This window comes from Falco rusticolus, chromosome 11 (assembly GCF_015220075.1).
Source record: "Falco rusticolus isolate bFalRus1 chromosome 11, bFalRus1.pri, whole genome shotgun sequence".
NCBI lineage: Eukaryota > Metazoa > Chordata > Aves > Falconiformes > Falconidae > Falco > Falco rusticolus.
Genome location: NC_051197.1, coordinates 29704353 through 29726395, shown reverse-complemented (window position 1 = coordinate 29726395; position 22043 = coordinate 29704353). Strand labels below are relative to the sequence as shown.

Sequence of the window (22043 nt, the reverse complement as noted above, 5' to 3'; positions counted from 1 at the left end):
CTGCCACATGGGGCAGTGAGCCAGACTGTGCACTTGATGGGCTCTTCTCCAGTGCTCCCATACCAGGAAATATTTTGACACAAGGGGAAAAGTCCTGGCACAGCAGTCAAGAAAGTGGAATCTGCCCATCACTGCTGTGCCCTGGCTCACATCACCCCACTGCTGCGAGCCTTGCCATGCAGGGGAACGGTGCTTTTCACCCAAAATCCCTGCCAAAGGATGTCCCTGGCTCTACACCTAAGAAAAAACGGCCCAGAGGGACCACTGATGGTGGTTGGTGGTGTCAGAGGAAGCTGAAGGATGCCCAGGCAAAGCCTTGCCCCTTGGGCAGGCTCAGGGCATCGCTGGTGGTGGCTTGGTACGGGCTGGCTGCTGCAGGGAGCTGCTGGAGAGCACGTCCATGGCTCAGTGGGAAGATCTCGTTGCAAGGGTTTGCTGAGAAATGGGCCAACACTAGCCTATCCTCAAGAGTCCTGCAAAGAAAGCAAGGCTATTAAAACCCGGGGTACAAGAGCATTGCTCCACACCCCCAGCAAGCTGGAAACACATCGCTTTGAGCTGGCTGTGAATTGCAGCTTAGCAGGCACTGAGGAAAGGCAGAAGAGCTAGGGAATGATTTGTCTCTTGCAATTTCTCAATCGATATCCAGCTCCTGACGTTTGCAAACAAAAAGCAAAGGAGGGAAAGTGGCAGGTGCCAGAGCGAAACCGAAATGTGATACTGTGGGTGGAAAGAGACTGCCAGACCTGAAAAGCCTCCAGGCAGGAAAAAAATCAAAGAGGAGGAAATTGCAGGAGGGGAAAAAAAAAAAAGTACTTGCAATCAAAAGATGCTACATCTGGAGACAGCCCATAGCAAAACAGCCACGGGTCTGTATTTTCGCAGGTGGGCTTGGGAAGAAGTCCACACTCCAGGAGGTCTGAGCCCACAGGATCCAGACTCAGGCTCAGAAAGAAGCTTTTCCCACACAAGAACCTTGGAGAGAGAACAAATGTCTCCACAGCCGGGACACAGCAAGAGCAGCACCAAAGGCTGGTGCCAATACTGAGAATTATAAAGCTTCATAATGGAGATGATGTGGTGGTCACAGTGCCTGTGAGCTCTGAGCTCATGCTGTCTGCACCTGGTAGCTCCTGGGCAGGGAGCAGCAAACCAAGGTCACCTAAAAAGAAGCAGCTCCACGCAGCATCCCCCACGTCCAGGCTTGGGAGCTGGTTTTTGCTTGCTGCTCAAGCCTTGGTGGTGCAACCCGACTTCCCCAGCACAGGCAGCAAAATGCCTGCAGGCAACTTTGCAAAGGCAAGCACAAGAGATGTGCTGGTGACAGCAGGCAGGCATTGGGCTGCCTCTGCTTTTGGAAAGCTCAATCCAAACCAGCCATTGCCTCCCTGCAAAACCCCCTTCCACTGGGGATCTGTCACACCTCGCTGTAGTGAGGGCACCGGAGGGGATGCAGCAGTGCCAGATGTCCCCTGCACCACAGTGAACCTCCCAGTTCATAACTGGTTTCCGGACATTAAAAGCGCAGCACTGACAGACTAGGAGAAGAAAACACATTAGCAGGAAAAAAGTCTGGCCGCAGGATGCAAGTGGTAGAGAGCAGATATGGTGGAGACAAAAGGAAAGGAGGAACGGGATTAAAGACAAATAACAGTTAAGTCCAGAATCAGGCAGCATGGCTTGGTGGGATTAGTGCATTCATCTCCCTAGGGAAGTGGGTATTTATCTTCCTTTCTGGCCTGGACTAACAAGTGCTGTAGTCCACAGGAGTCCTTTGGCCGGCATTAAAGGGTGCAAGAGCAAGCTGTAAATAAGAGGATGAGATGGGATGCAGCCCTGACACGGGCTGGGCACTTTCCCTGCAATGCTGAAAGCAAACCCAGGTCCTGCTCACATGGGGTGGCTGTGGAGACCCTTCCTGGGGATGAGCAGGGCTCCTACCTTTGCTGATGTCTTCGTACTCCAGCCAGAGCTGCCGCTGGACCTGCCTGTTGGGATACCAGATGGAGCAGGACTCCTCAAAGCCGTACACTGCCTCCTGGATGTAGTGGTTGCCAAACTGGTCCAGCAGTGCCACGAAATCTCCACGGGATGTGGCCCCATCCAAAGAGTGGAGCGCATTGCTGAAGGCTGGGGAGAAGATGGGATTTGATGCTCGGATCCCAAAGGACCCCAAGCCCTTGCCACCTCCCTGCATGCTTGTGATGGGCAACCAGCCTCTGAGCCCATCATCTGCCAGAAGAAGGCTGTGTGTCCTCTTGCCACCCCTTTTCCCTTCTCCCCCCCAGCCCCGCACACTTACACTGGGAGATGGTCAGCTGGTTGAGCCGGACGTGGTACATGACTGACTGCACCTTCCAGTGCTGCAGGAGGGGGTACCCGGACACCTCACTGAAGTTCACCATCCCTGCCAGAGGAAGGACATGGGGGGTCAGCGCCACTGCTCAGGGATGCCTCACCACCGGGATGGCTGCAGCCCCTCGTGCTGGGCCTGGGGCAGCACAGCCAGCAGGGGGGAAGAAGCCAGGGGAAAGGACTGTGCATACACCACACCCCCCAGGGAGGCAGCCAGGCATTCGGAGCTGAGGGTCAGCTGCTCCCCAGCAATTAAAATCATGGCTTTGAAGGAAAACACATGGGTTTGTTTCATCCTGCCGTCTGGGGCTCTGTGTCAGAAGATAACGAGCCTCCTCCTGCATCCCCTCCTGCTTCTTTCCCACCACCAGCTCCCAAGACATGCCCAGGTGTGCTAATTATCTCACTAATGAGAGTTGCATGTTTTAATGAGCTGTTTGCAGGCCTAGGAATGGTCACCATCATGCCCCATGTGCCCAAGCATGGCCAACCAAGAGGCCCTGGGTCCCTTTTGTCCAGGACTGAGCTGAGTGGGACACCTGTGCAGGGGGAGACCCCACTTGTCAATGCTCACGGTCCCTTCAGGCATTACGGCAACGCTGGGGCTGAGCAGGACCTGGTTTTTTTTCTCTTCTCCAGGCGAAGACACTCTGTTCCTCAGCCATTTATTCCCCAACACTGGCATTATGAGAGCCAGAAATTCATGGAGAGCAGGCTGGCCGGCCACTGTGTCCTGCCCAAGACACAAGCTGAGGTTCATGGCAGCTCAGCTTCCATGAGGGATAAAGAGGCCACCGAGCTTTGGACAAAGCCCCAGAAAAGGAATTGAAGGGTGCCCACGGCTCTGATTTTGGTGATCAAAGCATCCCTTGGTGTGCCACAGCAGGATGCCAGGACACAGCTACCTCCTCCCTCACAGCTCTGCTGCCGTACAGCCATCATACACACCTCTGCTCGGCGCTGAAGTGGCAAACTGCTGCTAAACAGCCACGCAGCAGGAGTTCAGGAGGATGACAACGGGCACCTTCCCCCTCCGTAACAAGAAACGAAGGCAGAGGATAAGCAGGATAAGATCCTTTGCCTTCCAGTGCCTCTCCCTTTGGTGCTGGCTGCTCCCAGCAGCTCTTCACTGCAAAGTGTTTATGCAAAACCAGCCCTTCCTTACTCAGCAGCTCTGCCTCTCGTGTACTGACAGCAATATCCAGATCTACTTACCAACAAGCAGGGAAGATTTTACTTCTTTTCTTTTTTTTTTTTTTTTTTTTTTCCTTAATCAGCCACAAAGAGCCAGCAGAGTAGTGGGAAATGAATAGGGTAATTTACTGGCTTCTGCCTCACCAACATAATTGCCAGTGGAGTCCCAGTCCCACCAATCCTGCTGTGATGCTGAGGCCCCAGTGGCAGTGCCTTCGTTACATCCAGGTAACCACGTCAAAGGCAGTACAGCCCCATCAGGAAGCAGGTGTCCTCCATCCAGGGCTGAGCATCCCCATGGCTGCAGGGGTGACCCACCAACACGTCTTTTTTGGGGTAGCTCAGCCCTGCTGGGACCTGTCAGCACCCTCCTCCCTGCCTGCATCTGCCTACGCACAGGGCTACCTCGCCATGCACCTGGTCAGGGCAACCAGCACCCACCAGACCCTGGGTCCAGCCCATGGGTGCTCCCCAAAACCCTCCTGGGAGCTCTGCCAAACAAAGCAAATGCACAAGGTCTTGTATGAGACCACCCAGCAGACACCTTCCAAAAGACCTTACTATCCACATCCCTCACTTAGTAGCTGCCTGGTGTCCTCAGCCATTTCAGCCAACAGTAAAAGTACCAAGGAAACAAAGGCTATTTAGGGGTGCTGGCAAAGCGGTGGAAGAAAAGTATGTCCTTGAAGGTTGTCTAGGAATCCATGATAACCCTATTGCTCATGGCCCATGATGCTCTGGCAGGACAACCCAAAACATTCTAGTTTTGTTCCAGCAGGGTTTGAATGCTTTGTTATGCCAGCAAGGGGGTTCTGATTTGGAAATCAGATTAAAAGTATTTGGAAAACCTTTTTGCCTTGAATAAAAAAAAAAATCCTCTTTGAAATACCCAAAATATCCAATGGACACTTGAGCTTTTACACTGTACAATTAATTTACAGCCTTTCCCTCTCCTTCATTTTTAATGCCTTGCTCTTACCACTGCTGCTGCTGCAGGTGAGCAAGAGATGCTAAAGCCAGATGAAGTACATCCCATGGTAGATATATCCCCTGGGAGGGGTAGGTGCTGAAGCCAGGCATGCCAGCAGCCACCCTGCTGGGAGAAGCACAGGTCTGGCTGGACTCACTCACCAGTGAGGAACTCAGGGTCGGGTGTGGGGTCAGAGAGTTCCTCTTGGCACTGGTTCTCCAGGGGCACCGTGGCCACCACCAGCCCATCTGGCAGCTGCTGCTCCAGTCCCCGGGCAAAGTTGTTCTGCCTGGAAGTTAATTGCAGAGAGGAAGGAAGGGCTAGAGGACTGGGGAACTGCCTGGGATCATCCCCACCAGCTGGAGACACAACCCAAAAAGCCACCCAGCACCAAGCCTTTCCTTTGGGTACAGGTTACAGAGATGTCTACTCTAGATGGAAAGCTTCAGATGCGCCTTCCTCACCAGCCCCTCCATCTCCTGCAAAGCTTGGCCAGATGTGGATGCACCAGGCAGTCTGCTAAGGCCCGGTCTCAGGCTGCTTCCCATGTCTTCTTGGAGAGAATGGTGAGGTCTGACCCTGCTGGGGTCACCTCCCCATGTCCCCAGCTCACCTGAACGTCCCTTTGAGCACCTGCCCCGCGGCCACCTCCTTGGAGTGGTTATTGTAGCCATAGAAGATCTCCCCGAAGAGTGTCTGGTTCATGGGCATCTCACGGGGCTCACCGCAGTCCCCCGTCTCAGGGCACGACTCCGAGATAAGCTGGCATGACCGCCCATCCGTGCTCAGCTTGTAGTCCTCAATGCACCTGGGAAGCCAGCACAGGGTACACCGTCAACTGCAGCCCCCACCAGTAGGGACTGGGGCCACCAGGCCACCCCAGTAGGGATGCTGGGAACAGAGGAGACCCTCCCACCCAACCCTACAAGCTCAGGCTGGCAACGGCAAGGTACAGCAGCACTTCGGGGATGTTCCTGTGGCCAGGGCGGTGATGGGTCACTCACCCGCAGAACATGAGGATGTTGTAGAGCAGGGGTTCCTCGGGCAGGGGGACCATCTGCTGCAGGCACAGCTGCTCGCAGCCCCCATTGAAGCCATCTGAGCAGTCCACACCAACGTGACGGTCATAGCAACCTGTGCCGTCCTTCATGGGGCTCAGTCCTGTCGGGCACTGGTAGGGGTGGGGGAAGCAAGAGGTGAAGCCCCCAAGGAAGAAACCTGGCCCTGGGGCTGAGGCAGAGGGGAGGGCTCCAGCACTGGAAATCGCAGCCTGAGGGATGCTTGGATGGCTGCAGGACAGACAGCAGCAACATCGCCCATGGCTGCAGATATTCCTCCTGCACCAAAGCCTCTTTGCAGCCCTTGGGGACAGTGCAGCCCCTGGAAAAGGAGCCCCCCCAAGCTCCCCCACCAAGGTAATGTGCTGGCATCAACCCCACTCACCAGCACCCAGCTCTGGTGACCACCAAAGCAATGCTACCCTTTCGAAACCCACCATGTGCCCCACGCTCACAGCCTCCCCACCCCAATGTCCAGCTCCGGTGGCATCGCAGCAGGACTCCCCAGCCCCACACCCCACTCTGTTTCAGGGTGTACGCCTTCCCTGCACAGCAAAGTGGCTGTGGTAGTGACAGGGGACACACATGAGTGATGTGGGACCTCCCAGAAAGCCAGCAAGCAGATGCGCTCTTGCTCCCGCCTGTGTGCGTGCAGCCAGGGCAGGGATGAAGGAGATGCCAGCCTGAAAACATCTCTTCCCACTGCAAAACCAACCCCAAAATATCCATCCCGAGGCAATGGGAAGGGAGGAAGGATGCAGCCCTTCCCCTTCCGCCCTCCCCCTCCGTGCTCACACCAAAGGAGATTGGCAGGTCCCTGGGGGCCACGCACCACGCAGCCGGTAGAGTCCAGCTTGCGGTCCGAGATGCAGCGGAAGTTCTTGCTGCAGCCCCCGTTGTCCCGGGAGCAGTCCCGGACAGGGCCGAAGGAGTCAAGGAGGACCTCCAGGCTGTCGAAGGAGGAGGAGGTCATCAGCTCTTCCCTGCAAGGAGGAGGAGGAGGAGGAGGAGGAGGTGTGTCACTGCTCCAGTGCGACATTGCAAATGTGTGCGTGACCACAGCTGCTGCATGAGTTTTTGTGGAGCTCAGGTTTCCCTTGGGCTGACAGCAAACTGAATAGCTACCAAGTTTTTAGAGGCATGCAGGAGCTGCTGAGACGAAGAGAGCTACCTCCAAAGGCTCATCTTTACAGGCATCAGAGAGAGGCAGGTTAATGGACATACTAATCTCCACCTGCAAGACGTGGGGTGGAGGTCCCAGCTGTCATCAACTTCCATGTGCTTTGGGTTGGTCCTCTCACTCCAGGGACACACCACTGGTTTATTTGCTGAAATGCCTCCTAAACACCCTTGCCCCGCCATCGCACCTACCTGACCTCCACTGCATCCTCCATCACCGTCATGTCAGTCTTGCACTTTGCCGAGGGGTTGATGGCCAGCTCGGCTGGTGGGATGACGAAGCTCTTGCTCAGCGGCAGCCACATGCCTTCCCCCAGGGTGTAGGTGAACCTGGCAGAGAGAGCAGCAAAGGCTGGCATGGAGGGAAATGCCAAGCCCATAGGGCTGCCTCTACCCAAACCCAAGCCCTTGAAACTCTCTCCTGCCCTGCAGGGATGCCAGCCTGAGCAAAGCCAGATGGGCAGCATAAAGTGGGGTGGCTCCTCTGAATGCACCCAAATGACACCCAAAAAGCACGTGTAATTTAGGTAATTTAAAACCAAACTGAAACAAAACAAAACTAAACAACAGAAAGGCACTTCCCTTTTCAGTAGAAATCCTCCTTCAGAGCCTAAACCTCACTCACCACACACGGAAACGGAGAGGAGGAACTAGCTGCTGGGCATCCAGCATCCCACATGGCACCTGGGCCTTCCCAGCCTTGCTTGCATGTCCCCAGGAGGTGGCACAGGACAGCCATGCTTAGCACTGCCAGCTGAGGTACCAGCCTGCCAATATGCCCTGACTTGTATTCTGGAGCTCCAAAGGTTGCTTTTACCACTTACCGAAAAATCTTGTCGGACGGCTGCTCGCCCAGCACCAAGTCAAAGCCACGCTGGAAGATGGTGTATGGCCAAGGCCTGGAAGAGAAACTAAAGAGCATCACACCAGCATCATGTCCCTGCTGCCACTCACAGCCTAAAATGCTTCCCCTGCTTAGCCCACAGCTCACCTGCAGAGGGGTCCTGGGACAAGACAGCTCAAACCAAGCCAGGACAAGGTGATAAAACAGCCCTACATCCAAGATCTTAATTTTGGGGTTTCTGCAACATCAGATCCTCGCCCAGCCCCAACCTGCCAATGGGTCAGTGGTGTATCACATCCTTTATTTTGGGGCACAGTGCACTCCAGTCGCCCCCACATTCACGAGCCTCACACTTCTGCATGCTTGCGTACCGCCCTGCCAGCCCCCGTTTTAGTGATTTGTGTCACAGCCATCGAAATGGAAAAATAAAACCAAAAAGCAGCTGAACCCTCTCTGTGAGGCTTTTGGAAGGGAGCATGTTAGGACCAGGGCAGCAGCTTCACCACCTGACTCATTCTCCTTCAGTTTCATTGTTCCAGGAGCGGAGCTGAGCAAGCCTCAGCCCCTGTGGGACTTTGCAAAGGGGTCTGGAAGACAAGCTGGGAGCTTGGAGCCAAGCAGGAGGCTGGAGAGCTGATCGCCCCATCTCCTCCATCTCTGCCACCCTAGATAGCACAAGGTGATGTGCCACCACAATTCGGTGGCTGGTGCCCTTCGCTGGGACACCCAGGGCCATGATACCACAGGACATGCATCCCCAGCGGCACAGCCCCACTGGCAGAGCATCGCTTGCAGAGCGAGGCCGACAAAGCAGAGCAAGGGGAGGCACAGAGACCCGACCATGGGTAGGCTTTCAATCAGGCAACACAAACCCCACTCCCAAACCCTAAAGCTCAAAATCCCTTCTGCAAGAGCTCAAAGCTGGGGAAAGAAAGAGATTTTTCCATCCTGTCACATTGCCGCTGTTAGAATTCAGGGTGAGAGTATCAGGTGCCGCCAACAAGCCCAGGGATTTTCTCCAGAGGCAATTACAGCTCTCCTGCACAAGCACTTTAATTTCTAATCTGAAGTTATTTCAGCAAGGACAAAAAAAAAAATAAAAAAATCCTGATTGCAGGATTACAGCGCACCGTCTCATTTCCTCGCTGGGATACAATGCCATTTTCCCGTCCGGTTGGCTGGGAGCGGGGATTACATTCAGCCCGCAGATCGGATTGCCCTGAATGAGGTCAGCTTCAGCCAGAAAGCGATGTGCTCCTTGTGTCTCACCAATACCTTGAATGCTTCGCGCCTCTACCTTCCAGCGTTCACGCAGATGGGTTTTATTCTTGCTTCTCGGGAGCACACCGGGCAGGGAACAAAAGCAGAGGCAACGTATTGTTCCCTATTGATTTGGATGGAAAAGCAGTTATGAAGAGCAGCTCTGGGCTTGCGGCGGAGCTCAGCACTGGAAAGGCACTGCGACAGCGTCACGGCTGCTGGACCTTCGCCAGATGGCACATCTGGCAGCCCATGGATGCCAACACCTCCAGGACATGCTAGGTGGTGAGCTTAGACCTGCCTGGTGGGTGGAAATCAGTGCCCAAGCAATCTTGCATCAACCCAGGGTGCAATTTCCAACCGTGGCTAAAATTTGCGTGATGATGGCTTTAAGCTGGGGAAAAAGCTTCCACGCTCCAGGAAGGGATCATGTGGCATCTCCCCAGCCGGCCCCACTTTGCCTCTGCTTGGGATCAAAAAAGACCCATTAAAAGGGATGTTCAGCCTTTAGCTGCATGACTAGGAGGCAAGGGACAACTCATGCTGCCAGGCACCACCAAGTCCTCGAGGACATGGTACCTTCTGTGGGTAAGCCGAGACAGTCTCCACACAAGACCTCCAGCTCAACAAGAGGCACTTACCCATCCTCATCTCCGAGGAGGCTCTTCAAGAGCTCAGTGCCAACATTTCCACCCATGCACCCTTGCTGACTTGTGCCTTCTGCTGCAGAGGATGGGGCGAGATCTCCTCCCCCAGGCACACCTCACCTCCTCCATCACTGCCTTTTCCCCGCTGTGCCTCTGCCGCTGTTTCACCTCCTCCTCCCTCTCCCATGCATGCAAGCTTGTGCCCACACGGCTGTCTCCCTCCTTGCTTTCTGTGATCACTGGAGGCACCTCGCTGCTGTGGTTTTTGTTGCTCTTGGCAGGTATTTTGGTTGCATGATCTTCAGAGCTCACAAAGGAAAGTGGGACTGATCAGAAGCAGCTCTGCACCTCGTCAGGTTGGATTAAATGGGCCAGAAATGACAGCTCTCAGCTCCCTGCAAGCCTTGGCACTTGAGTAGGTGTCTGAAACAACACCACAGGGGAACACCAGGGCAGCTGAGAACCAGCAAACTCCCCACACTCAGTCAGCAAGTTCCCACAGCCAAAGCGCTGCCAGTGCATTCCCAGGATGATCTTCAGGCTTCTGCTTTTTCCAGCTGGACCATCAGCTATGCTTTGCTCCAGATCTGGGCTTCAGTGGAAGCTCCCGAAATACCTGCTAAGGCCTCCAGACCTGATGCTGCTGGTGATGCTCTGACCCACCTCAACAGGATGCTGGCCATGCTTGAATTGCATCCCCAAGGGGACAAAGCCAGACTGACTTCCAGCGTTAAGAACTGTGCTCCTGCTGGTCCTTGCTCCCTGCAAAGCTCTTCTAGACAAGATGGGTGGGATGAGGAATCAAAGGCTGGTGCCTGCAGGATGCGACCACGGTCAACTAATGTGGAGCAGCTGGTTTGGCAAGGGAGGTCGAAGGGGCTGCAGGAGACGGTCTTTGCTGAAGGCACTGAGAAGTCACTGCACCTGAGTGCAGCTGAAATGCCACTGGAGGAGAAGGTGATGGGCTGTTACACATGAAATATGCGACTTCATGTCTGGTTGCCTGACCCCCTGTGCTCCTGGGGGTTTCCACCTGTTGAGCAGCATGAAGATGGCCATGCTGAACCCCATCATGGCATCAAAGCACCAGCTCCCAGTGCGTGGACAAATGTGCTCACCGCATCCCTTCGCTGGTGGCTCAGGAGTTCAAGCCCAGGGTGAATGGACCAGAAGCATCCCGACGCTGCCTGCACCCCTTCTGCAGCCCCAGGATCCACTCCCCACAATAAAGTGGGGACCCATGAAGACCCAACACCACCCTGATGGGGGGCGAGCAGAGAGCAGATGTGACATGAGCATCAAACTGCCAACTTCTCATGCCAGCGACGTCCATCCCGGCTCCTCCCTGACTTTGTTTTGCTTTGCAATGTCTTTGCTTGGGTTTCAGCTGCCTATGCCTCTCCCCTTCCCACCTCCCCACCCCCTGCCATCCCTTCCAAGCAGCTCTTTATTAAAAATGCTAATGCCAGCACTTTCTCCCTGGGCTGCCCGTAAATCTGCAAGGAGAATGAGGCAGGAGGAGGAGGCGGATGGGTGGTTTGGTGAAAGGATCTGAAAGAAAGAGGAGCTTTTTATCTGGCTGTCCTTCAAGCTCGCAAAGCCGAGGCACACAGCAGGGGATGGAGAGAGGCAGAGGGGGAAAAAATATAGAAAAAGGGGTGGGGGAAAAAAGGGAAAAGGAGAGAAAAAAAAGACTCTAAGCAGGAAAAGTGCTGTCCTTGTTATTTCAGCATGTCCCTGCCTCTTCTGTGGGGTGGGGAGTGGATAGCGCGTGGGGCTGGGACAGGAGGAGCAGGTGCATGGCCAGGGAGGGGGATAACCGCATGCAGAGGAGAAGCAGCACTGTGGGAAGGGGAGGTAGGTGAGCAGGTCATGGGCTCTTGCTGGAAAAACAGGATGCCAGGCTGTGGGGTGGAGAGAAGGGTAACTCACCCTGCTTGGGAGTGGGGCTGGGGTGGCCCTCGCTTGCCAGCTGCTAGAAGAGGATGAAAGTGCCCAGCCAGACACATTCAACAAATTGCCTTAACGTGACCTAAAAGCTCCCCATGCTGGGGTGAAGCCCGTTACAAGTTGAAAGGGCATGTCGAGAAAGACTCCTTAAATGCAGACCCTCTTAAATCTCATCAGGGTGTCTGAAAAGGACACCCAGGCAAGAACCGCACATGGGGATGAGTCATGGGCCATGGCACGATGGATCTAAGGGCTGAGATGAAGAAGTACAAATGCGGGCAGGTAACGGCTTATTAACTAAAGGCAGAATGAGCTGATGAGACTTTTGGTCAAGTCATACCATGAAGTAACCACAGGAATTTGGTTTGATAAGCAAAGATGAGGCAAGGTTGGTTGGGCTGCTGGAAACTGCATCCTACCTGGGAAACATTAGAGTAAGAGCCAAAAAGCAGCTAATTAACAATGCATATCAAAGTAGGAAGACAGGCTGTGAACACACAAACAGCACCAGCCAGATTTGTTTAAAACAGCTGAAGAGCAGCACAAAAAAAACACCCCAGCTGATCAAATGTATCTGCTACCTATGATCAAAAAGATTTTATTTTTTGAAAAACTGATGAAGATTTAGGGACCGGATGCATTGGGTAAAAGACGTACCGCAGAGGCATGGATCTCAGCACGGTACCCAAAATACACACAACACACAAAGACTCACTGCCATCGCCAATAATAGTTCAAAGATGAGCTCGCCTCCATGAGCAAAATTAGATGCTGCTGACTGAACAGACACCCAGTCAACCCATAATCGCTGTAAATAAAAACAAACCAGTGGCAAACCTATCTAAACCAAAGGGTTGAAATGAGTTTTCAGATCAAAATGCCACCCTAGGAAGTCTGCATCGCTCCCAAGCACATCGAGGGATTTGGCAGAGCCCCCAGGTCCTGCTTTGGTGACCTCCCCCTTGCTAAGAGCTAGCGTGGCTTCTCTGGGGATGGACTTGCTGCCTGCTGGTGCCACCCATGGCTGCAGCACATCGCTCCAGTGCTGGAGGGGTTAGAGCGTCTTAGACAAACAGTCAGAAGCGATTCAGGCACAGTCGATCTTGCCTTGGAATTTGCGGGGAGAGAGTAGAGGATTTGCAGACAGCTCTTCCAGGTGAGCCTGTGGACAAGCCGGTTAGGCTGGAGCTGGGAGCGAGCTGGTGAGGGCAACAAAAGACAGCGTAGCCCGGCAGCTCAACTTCCACCCCCTAAAACGTAAACACCAGGTTAAAGCTACAAGTCGTTCAGTTAAACAGGCTCTGGCAAGACAGTTCTGCTGGACCAAAGAGAGTTCATCACAGACATGACCCTGTGGAGGCCAAGGGTTCACAGGGGACACTTTAGGCAGATAGAAGATACCTCCACCATCACAAGCCCTTGCAAGCAGAGCTGCACCAAGCAGCACCTGGACATCAGGAACAGATCACAGCGCAGAAAAAAAACACATTAAACATCAGGTTGGCCTCTGCATCACAATGCTTAGTGTGGGCATGCTTTCAAGCGCCCCTATCTACAGTGGAAGCTGCAGGCAGTGGTGGTGAAGTGTGGTTTCAGCTGCTGCCATTTTCAGAAACAAAAACCTGACAAGTTCAAGGAAGAAACACAACATAACCCTGGTTTCAAACAGCTCAAAAGAGGAGCTCTGAAAGGGTGGTGCTGAAAAAGCCCCTGTGCTGCAGTGTCAGAGCCTTCTCAAGAGCCCAGAGAAGGGCAGAAGGACTTCAGTGGCCCCACCATGGTCTAGGGCTGTGTTGCACTTTGGAGAAAAAGAGACCTGCTAGGTTTCTCTGCTCCAAACAGAAAAGTATGTTGGAAACTGCGTGTAACTTGCCGTAGCCAACTCTGCTATATGAGATAAGACCCAAGACAATATGTATCCTGGCCAGGTATGAACACTGCTGCAGAAGGAAAGGCAGAGCTCAAGCATGAGCAGAAGGCCCCCATGGGGGCACTGGGGTGGAGCTGGGTCTGAAAAGCAACTCTAAATCCCCTGGAGGAACAGAGTGGGTCCTGAGCACCCTTTGGGTTGGCATTGCTGAGACTAAAGCTAGGTCCGGAGCTGCAAACAGGTCCAGAGGGCTTCAGGAGTGGATTTGTCCTTCCTGGCCTTGGCTTCTTTCCTTCTTGTTACCATCTATGTTTCGTCCCAATTCACCTGAAAGCAGCTTTTTCTCCACTTTCCCTTTAGACGCCGGAGCAGCTAGATTAGGAAGAAGAAGCTAGAGAAGAGCATTGTGCACTGGAGGAAAAGTGTGAAGATGCAGACCCACACCCAGGAGCAAAGGAAAAGCACAGGGGAAGGGAGCAAATGCTTCTCCACCATGCTTAACCATTTTTACTACCTGCCTCAATGGACAAAGTCATTTGCCTTCTTGCTTTTTGCAAGGTCATGGACCCATGACCTTGCAAATCTGCCTGAGGCACAGGCTGGCACCAAAGCCATGTGCAGTTGTGGGTGGCCGTGGACTCTTTCCAACCCACTGTGAGACACCCCTAAACACAACACATCCCAAAACAGGCAAGTTCCTGGCAAGGGGAATATTCCTTCCCACAGCCCAGTCCCATGGCTCAGTTTCTCTGATTAGTTGGGCACAGGGGATCTGGGGACATCCCTGTTGGACACTTGTCCCCTGGCGGGGAACAGGGCAGGGAGCTGTATTTCTGCCTGCATTTTCCCACCCCAGCAGCAATACCTCACAGTGGCTTGGGGACCCTGACCACACCACCCATCACATCCCCAGCATGGGGCCACTTGTGCCATGAGCATCACTTCATCCCCAGCCTGGCCCAGGGCACCCACAACAACAGCCGCCCTTGTCTCCCACGGCTGGTGCTCCGCACTGGGTTTAATTGCTAAATTGCTTTTAAAATTAAAAAAACAGAGAAGAGGCTGGAGACAGAGCAGCAGTGCTCTCCCTGGGCCCCAGTTCAAAGGGATGCAGCCAGGGCTGGCCGGCGCAGGCAGCTCCCCGCAGCTGCCATCCCCTGGCACAGCAGCACGGCAGGGGTGCCGCCAAGCCCAGCCTTTGATGATTTTCTCTTCCCGCTGTGAAGACTAATAACTTCAGAGAGGGCGTCCTGCCACGTGCGGGGCTGCCGCTGCCGCAGATCCAGCTGTGGTACAACAATATGAAATGGGGGGAAAAAGGGGGTTGAAGGTGGCGGTACACATGAGGCCTCTGGTTTTGGGGGTGTCCTGGCTTTCTGCACACTACCTCCAGCCATCCCTGGAAGTCCCCATCTGCATATCAGAGATCCATGAGTGTTAAGGACCAGATGGGGCATCCTCCAAGGGTCACAGAGAGATGGGAATGTTTGGGATCCCCCATCAAATTGCTGCCAAAACATCAGAAAAATTTCCCTTTGTACTTCCATGAGTGCAAAGCTGTGGAGCAGATGGCAACTCCTCTGCTCCCTCTAGGCCATGGCACCTAACCATCTAATTTGCCCAATTTTCAATGGGGTGTCCCCAGCCCGCAGCCTCCATCCTCCACCGGGGACCTCAGCCTGACCTCAGCCCTCCTCTGATGCCCTGCACACCCACACTGAAAGACCCGTGAAGTGCAGGATGCCGAGGAGAGTGCCCGCAAGGGGAAGAGAAGCAGCCTCAATCTTCGCCAGGGGGTGTTTACTCTGAAACCTAGCAATGGCCCCTTCCACATCATCTCTGATTATTTCCAAGAATAGAAGACCTCGCCTCCTGCAGACCTGCTGCAGAGCCCTGCCGTACGCTGGCCTTACTATTCACCCAGATGCTTCTAATTCTTTCCCCCAAGAGCATTTGCCAGAGCCCCACTACATGGCTGCTGAAGCCCAGCAGCTCGTGCGAGGGCGGACCAAGCCCGGGCGCACCGCGGCAAGCGCACTCACCCCTGGTTCGTTCCCCACTCGTTCCGGATGCAGAGGTGCTTGTGCACAGGGTCCTTCATGTAACCTTCGTAGCAGAGACACTCACCTATGGAGAAAGGGGGGGACAGGAGGGACAGGGGAGGACAAAGCTTTCCACGTGCTTCCCCGCTGAGCCCAGCCTGCAGCCACACGGGGCACCCAGCAGCTCCGTTGTTGCACGTGGAGTGAGGCAAGAAGGCATTATCCCACCAAAGCTGGGCTGAGCAGAGGTGACCTCCCAAAGCCACCCAACTGCTTGACCACCTACCAGTCTCGGGGTCACACTGGTGTTCGCAGGGGTCGAGGAGGCGCCGGGCGCAGAGGTCCAGGGCCCAGGGCCCACTGGAGTTTTGCTGGGAGAAGAGGACGACCTGCGCCGGGTTCAGCCAGTCACTAGCGTCCAGCTGGCTCCCCTCCAGCAGGATGAACCGGCTCCCTGCCAGCAAAAGGGTAGTCAGCAGCGGTGACTCGCTGGTGTTCCCTCCATCCCATGATGGTCCCCTGCATCCCATAATAGACCCCTCCATCCCACGATGGTACCCCTCCATCCTGTGATGGATCTCTCTATCCTATGATGGTCCCCTCTATCCTGTGATGGATCCTTCTATCCCATGATGGTCCCCTCCACCTCGTGATGGTCCCCTCCATCCCATGATGGATTCCTTCATCTCTTGTCCACCCCCTTCATCCTGAGACAGTGCCCTCTGTCTCACAGCAGCACCCTCTGTTCCACAGTGAATCGTCTGACCCATGCCCATCTCCTCTGCCCTGTGATGGCCCGCTCTGTCCCATGCCTATCCTCCATCCTGTGACAGCCACCTCCACCCCTGTGCCTGTCCCCTCTGTCCCACAACAGCCATCTCCACTCCACACCTGTCCCCTCCATCCCACAGTGATGTCCTTCATCCCCTGATGGTTCACTCCATTCCATCCCCATCCCCTACATCCCATGCCTGTCCCCCCCACGCCACAATGGTCCCCTCAGTCCTGCGCCCATCTCCTCCACCCTGCATCCAAGCCCTGTGCCCCACACCTGTGTCCCACACCGATACCCCCTATCCCATGCCTGTCCCCTCTATCCTGCACCCATCACCTCTGTCCCACAACAACCATCTCCATCCTGTATCTGTCTCCTCTGTCCTGTACCCATGCCCTCCATCTGGTACCACTCCATCCGTCACTCCCTCACTGGTTCCCTCCATCTCACACCTGTCCCCTCTGTCCTGCAGCCATCTTCTCCATCCCACAACAGCCACCTCTGTCCTCCACCCATCCCCTCTGTCCTGTGCCCATCCCCTCCATCCCATGCATCCCCTCTGTCATGCACTGGTACCCTCCAATCCATGCCTGTCCCCTCCAACCTACACCCATCCTGCATCTGTTCTCTCCATCATTCCCTCCTCTCCTCCATTACAGCTTACAGAACGGGGCAGGAGTGGGGGGTAAGACCATGGGGTGGGTGCTCACCATCAGCAATGAGGTGCTCAGGGACGTGGAGGGTGATCTTGACAACAAGAGGGCAGCTCATGTGGGAAGAGCACACCAGGCTGATGACACAGCTCGTCACACTGATGAGGGTCAGTGTGGTTTTGTTCACAGGACTCCGGGGGGACCCCACTGCAAAACATGAAAGCACAGTCAAACTTGTGACCTCAGGGACCCAGGAAGATCTTGGGGTGCAGCCAGGGGATCTCAGGGTGTAGAGTCCCTGCTCAGTCCCCTGGAAATCCAGCATCAATCCAACCAAGCAGAGTTGCTTTGGATTTTCGAAAGCATGAAGCAGCCTTTGCTGCAGGACCCTCCCTCCAGTCTGCTGCGACCAGGGTCTCCCCAGAACCTGGCAGCCTGGGCTCTCCCATACCCCTGCACTGCAGCACACCAAGACCTTTGCAGCATCAGGACTTAAAGCAGAGCAGAGATATTGAGAAGAAAGGTAATATCCCTTTTTTTTCCTCCCTCCTCGGCATTTCTCTCAGGTTAATTTTGCCATGACAACAGCCTCCTGGATCCTTTGAAAAAGCACCAGAGCCCTAACTGCTCAGGGCACACAGGTCTTTGACTTTTAATCTCTCAGCTGAAGAAGCTGAGTGGAAAAAGCTGGCTGGGGGCTGAGTGGGTATCTCCTGCGGCAACAAAACCTGAACCAGCCTCCCAGAAAAACAAAGCACCATCCAGCAAACAAGGCTTAAAAAGGGAAAATAGACACAAACTCTCTTCCCCAGAGGACAAAACCTCCCAAAGGGATGGAAAACCTCCCAAAGGGATGGTGCAGGGCAGTGGGGTGAGAATCCCGCCTGGGGAACAAGCCTGTCCCCATCCTCCACTGTACATACAGCTCACACATGCATGATGCTGGAGCAAACTCGCAGCAGCACCACGCTGAGCAGCAGCACGGGAGCTCACGGGACAGCCTCTGAAGCATGTTACTCATTAATACACACCAAAGCCCAGCAGAAGCCTCCAGCAAAAAAATCAGAATAAATTTCCTCCTCTGCTGAGAAACTCCACCGGAGAGCAGCAGCAGCCCGCTGTGGGAGCAGGGACCGGCACCTGCCCACGGCAGCCCAGATCATGCTTGGATTTCCATCTTTTGCTGATGGAAAGTCTCCAAACCTGGAGAGGCAACGGCAAACAAGGCAAGAGGGGCCACGGCTCACCACCCGCCTCCGTGCCCGCACCCACCTCGGCTGCGCCTCCGGCTCCGTGAGGGATCTGTGTAGAAGGTCAGCTGGGGATCGGTGTCTGCCTCCGTCCCCGAGTCCCCCTCAGGGTTGAGAAATGCTGAGCCGGCTGCAGGGGACACCGAGTGTGGTCATGGCAGGGCTGGCACCATGCCACCCTGAGCCATCACATCCTGCATCACCCCTTCAGGGCAAGCCTTGCCTTGGAGACCAGGAGCCTTGTCTGCCAGGCGCAGCAGGGATAGTGTGTTCTCCCCTTCCCACCACACACAGCCATGCCCCCTGCCATGGCTCCCATTAGTTTGCAACTTTTCCCTGTGGCCACGCCAGTATAATAAAATATTTATTGTGGCAAACACCCTCTGCATCTTTGCATCCAACCAACCCAACATCATCTGCACCCTTGCAGACACCACTGTTTCTGCTTCCCCCCACCCAAACCCTCCTTTTCACGCTCTCACCCAACACTGGCCTCCTTTCTCCATCCCAGGAGGGGGAAAATTGCTGGACCGTGGGTGGGTGGGAGCCCAGAGCACCCTGTCCATCCCAGGGACACCCCCTACCTCGCGCTTTGTTGTTGATGCGCTTGCGCTGGCTGCTGGAGGTGTGGGACAGCAGAGTCGCCTGCTGATGGTTCGAGTCCACGGGGCTGGTGGCAATGATGTTGTCCTTGTACTTGTTCATCAGGGACAGCTTGGCATTATCACTCCCTGAGCAGGAAGAATTGAAGGCAAAATCTTTCAGGGATAAAGATGTTAAAATAGGAGGGAGGTGAGAAAGAGAGAGATTTGCCCAGATCCATCTCCAGCATCTGTATGAGGCAACCAGGGTGTTGTGGCCATGGGGCCAAGCTGCTTCCAGTGCACCCTCACAAGCTCCTCAAAGCCTGAGGGGGACCGGCACCTCCACCAAGCTAGCCAAAAGCTGAGATTTAACATTCAGCCTCTCAGGGCACTTCTACGTACTCAGGTCTGTAAAGAAAACCCCTGGAGAGCTTTAGGAATCACACCATGGTCTTCCCAAACCATGTCTCAGTTGAGAAAGCTCCAGTTGGATGGCTTGTTTAGTAATATGGCCCACAAGCAAGTGTGTTACAAGCCTCAGGGAATCCCTGCTGGTGATCAGAAGACAGCGTTAACTCTGAATCATACTGATGGCAAGTATAGTTTTACTACTAAAAACCTCAGCTGAATAAGACACTGGAAATCCTGAGACACAGAAGGGAATTTTGGAGGTCACCACAGGGTAGCTCAGAGAGGACACCATTCTGGTTCTCCATCAGGCCGCAGGAACCAAAGCCCTTCCCCTCCAAGCTGCCAGCCACATCCCACTCAGCAGGGGCTGCTCTCAACTGGGTGTAAGATCTCCCAGCAATGGAAGTGCTTTCAGAGTGCCACCAACATCTCACAGGCAACAAAGACTCAGAGAAACAGGGAAAATGCTCAAGAGAAAACGTGTATATGGAGCAATGGAGAGAAAATGATTTGGAAAGGACCAAGCTCAGCCCATGCCCCACTGCCCCATCCCCACCTGGTGTGAGGTCCATGCTGGCCTTCTCGTTGCAGCCCTGCAGCGAGTCCAGGGTGCGGGTGACCTGGCTGGCGAAGTCCTCCCCGCCGTTCATGCACTCACGCTGGAGGTGGTGCCGCAGGTCGGTAATGTCGTACTCATAGCCATCCAGGATGGGCGTCTCACGGATGCTGAGCGTCCCGCTGGAGTTGTGGCCCTGCACGCGGGCGTTGCGCAGGCTCTCGCGCCCGTGGCCCCCGATCAGCACCGAGGGGATGTAGTGGATCTCGTTGGCCGCCTCGGCGCTGGCACTCTTCTGGGGCTGCGGCACCCGGCGCCGCTTGCACCACCGCCGGCGGGTGTAGAGGATCATCACCAGGCAGAGGATGGAGAGCAGCAAGGCGATCATCCCTCCCTGCGGGCACAAACGTGAGCAGGCCTTAGCCAAGGACCAGCGCCAGCCACCCCCCGGGGATGCAAATGCCCCGGGGATGCTCTGGGGGGGCCAAAGTGAAGGCAACGGTGAGGAGCCTGGTCACACCGATAAGAGGTGCTGGCACCCAGCGCTGTCCAAGCACTCCCAGGTGAAGCCTGCCTCGAGCTGGACAAGCTTTGAAGTCACGAGTGAGGCATGAAAAAGCAGTATTTAAAGCAGAGCCTGTTCTGTTTCACTCTCCCACAACACGTCTTTGAAAGCAGAGATCAGATTTATTCCAGGCAAATGCTCCTACGGGCAACTTTTTCTGACCCATTTCCAACCGGTTTCAGTGCTGTCACTCTCAATCTTAGGAGATTTTCCCAGGGTATCCAGCAGAAATTGCAGCACAGATTAAAGGAGATCAAGGCTCGAGACGGCAAGATGACTGAAGCATGGTTTGGGGAATGCCTGGGGGGAAGAGACTGAAAAAGCTCCTGCCCCGCAGAGACAGACCCTAAAACCGCATCCAGCTCTGCCACCTCGCCACCATCCCCAAGGTCACCCTCCTGCGGAGACATCATCACTGCACGCAGACAGAGGCAGCAAGACGAAAGCCCAAGCTAGCCCTCATGCCCAGTCTGATAATAATAATAATGATAATAATGATAATAATGATAATAATGATAATAATAGAGTGAAGAGCTCCACGTCCATCCGCAGCTCTGGTCCCCCTTCCTCTTTTCCATGCAATAGGTGATCTTGATAAAATAAAAAAATAGTAATAATCGGCTCCATTAGGATAAAACATTAAGGGAATTATTGAATGAGAAGCAGGAAAGCCAGCTGGAAAAGAAGCTTTAACGGCCATTATGGTTTAACCCTCTTTCATTCCTGGGATAATGGAGCTGCGATGCACCCTCCAAGACTCTCTCCAAACTTTCTTTTAAAAAAGAAAAACACAAAAAACTACAAAGAAAACGCAAAGAAACTCCAGTGGTTAAGAAGCCAAGGAGTCCAGCAGAGGCAGGGGGGCTGGCCGGCACACGGCATCTCTCTGGCCAGCAGCCTGCAGCCAGGAGGATGGGAAATCTCTCTCTGGGGCTGCAGATTGGCACTGGCTTCATACCTGGCCATGCTCATGCTGCATTTTTAGTGGTAAAGTCCAGGCCCGATTCTCTATCATGTTCAAATCCCTTTGAGTTCCTCTGATCCATAAATAAGTGAGGGCTATCCCCATCCCCACCACAGGCCTCCCATGGTATGGCTCTCCATCACCCTGAGGAAGGGTCCATTTGCAGATGGGGTGACAAGGAGGTGGGAGTAATACTGGGGCACTCCTGGCTTTCTTTTGCTGCCCTCTGTACGCACATCAAATCCCCCAAACACCAGGGAGCTCTGCCATACACCTGTGCTAGGAAACACGGGAGCCCAAGCTGGAGCTCAGGTCAGGTGGCCACCCGTTTGTGTAGGACTGCGTCTGCGGGTTCTCAAAACAAATTTGTTATTTAACTGAAATTGTATTTCTTCTGCCCTGATAGTCTGAGAGCTCAAACTGCCCCTGAGGAAAAGCAGCTTGTGGCCACCAGACTTCAAGAGGCTCCGGAGGGAGGGTGAAAACCAGCACTGGAGTCCCCTCCACTCACTGCTCGTTGGATGGGGTCAGGGCACCCACCGCCTCAGACCCCGGGAGCACAGAAATCCCACCCTGCCTTCATCCCTCCATCACCTGGTACTCGTATGATGGCTGCGAGAGGAGCCCTGCACTGGACAGGCATGGGAGCGCATCTCACACGGTCCACGTGCAGACCTCTGTCATGATGGATACAGCCCCTCGCTCACACTTCTCTTGGCAACCACACAAAGAGAGAAAGAAAATCAGCCTTGAAAACTCCACGTGATCCTGACTCCTGACATAAAAGCCACCCTCTATTTGTCAGGGTGTGAGGACGCCGCCGGAGTGGAGCTGAGAGTGATGGGGGAAAAGGGGGAGAGGGAGGATTCACTCTGTATTTACACATTTTGGTATGAGCAATGAGCTGCAGACATCC

At 54.5% G+C, this 22043-nt stretch overlaps 1 protein-coding gene across 3 annotated transcripts in view; it reads right to left on the bottom strand.

Annotated features, from left to right (window-relative positions):
• The window catches only part of ASTN1 (astrotactin 1), a 56960-nt gene that overhangs the window by 12881 nt on the left and 22036 nt on the right, over positions 1-22043 (bottom strand). For 2 of the 3 annotated variants that reach the window (XR_005106836.1, XM_037404806.1), the window contains exons 3-16: positions 19599-19992; positions 18632-18778; positions 18070-18177; positions 16855-17004; positions 15656-15823; positions 15370-15454; positions 7581-7655; positions 6949-7086; positions 6410-6560; positions 5524-5690; positions 5133-5327; positions 4681-4808; positions 2303-2407; positions 1942-2130 (exon numbers count right to left, since the gene is read on the bottom strand). Coding sequence is in view for 2 of the 3 variants with exons in the window: in XM_037404806.1 (XP_037260703.1) it covers positions 1942-2130; positions 2303-2407; positions 4681-4808; positions 5133-5327; positions 5524-5690; positions 6410-6560; positions 6949-7086; positions 7581-7655; positions 15370-15454; positions 15656-15823; positions 16855-17004; positions 18070-18177; positions 18632-18778; positions 19599-19992 (2200 nt within the window). In the remaining variant the exon portion in view is untranslated. The remainder of the gene's footprint in view (positions 1-1941; positions 2131-2302; positions 2408-4680; positions 4809-5132; positions 5328-5523; positions 5691-6409; positions 6561-6948; positions 7087-7580; positions 7656-15369; positions 15455-15655; positions 15824-16854; positions 17005-18069; positions 18178-18631; positions 18779-19598; positions 19993-22043) is intronic. The other variant, XM_037404808.1, reaches the window with a different exon arrangement.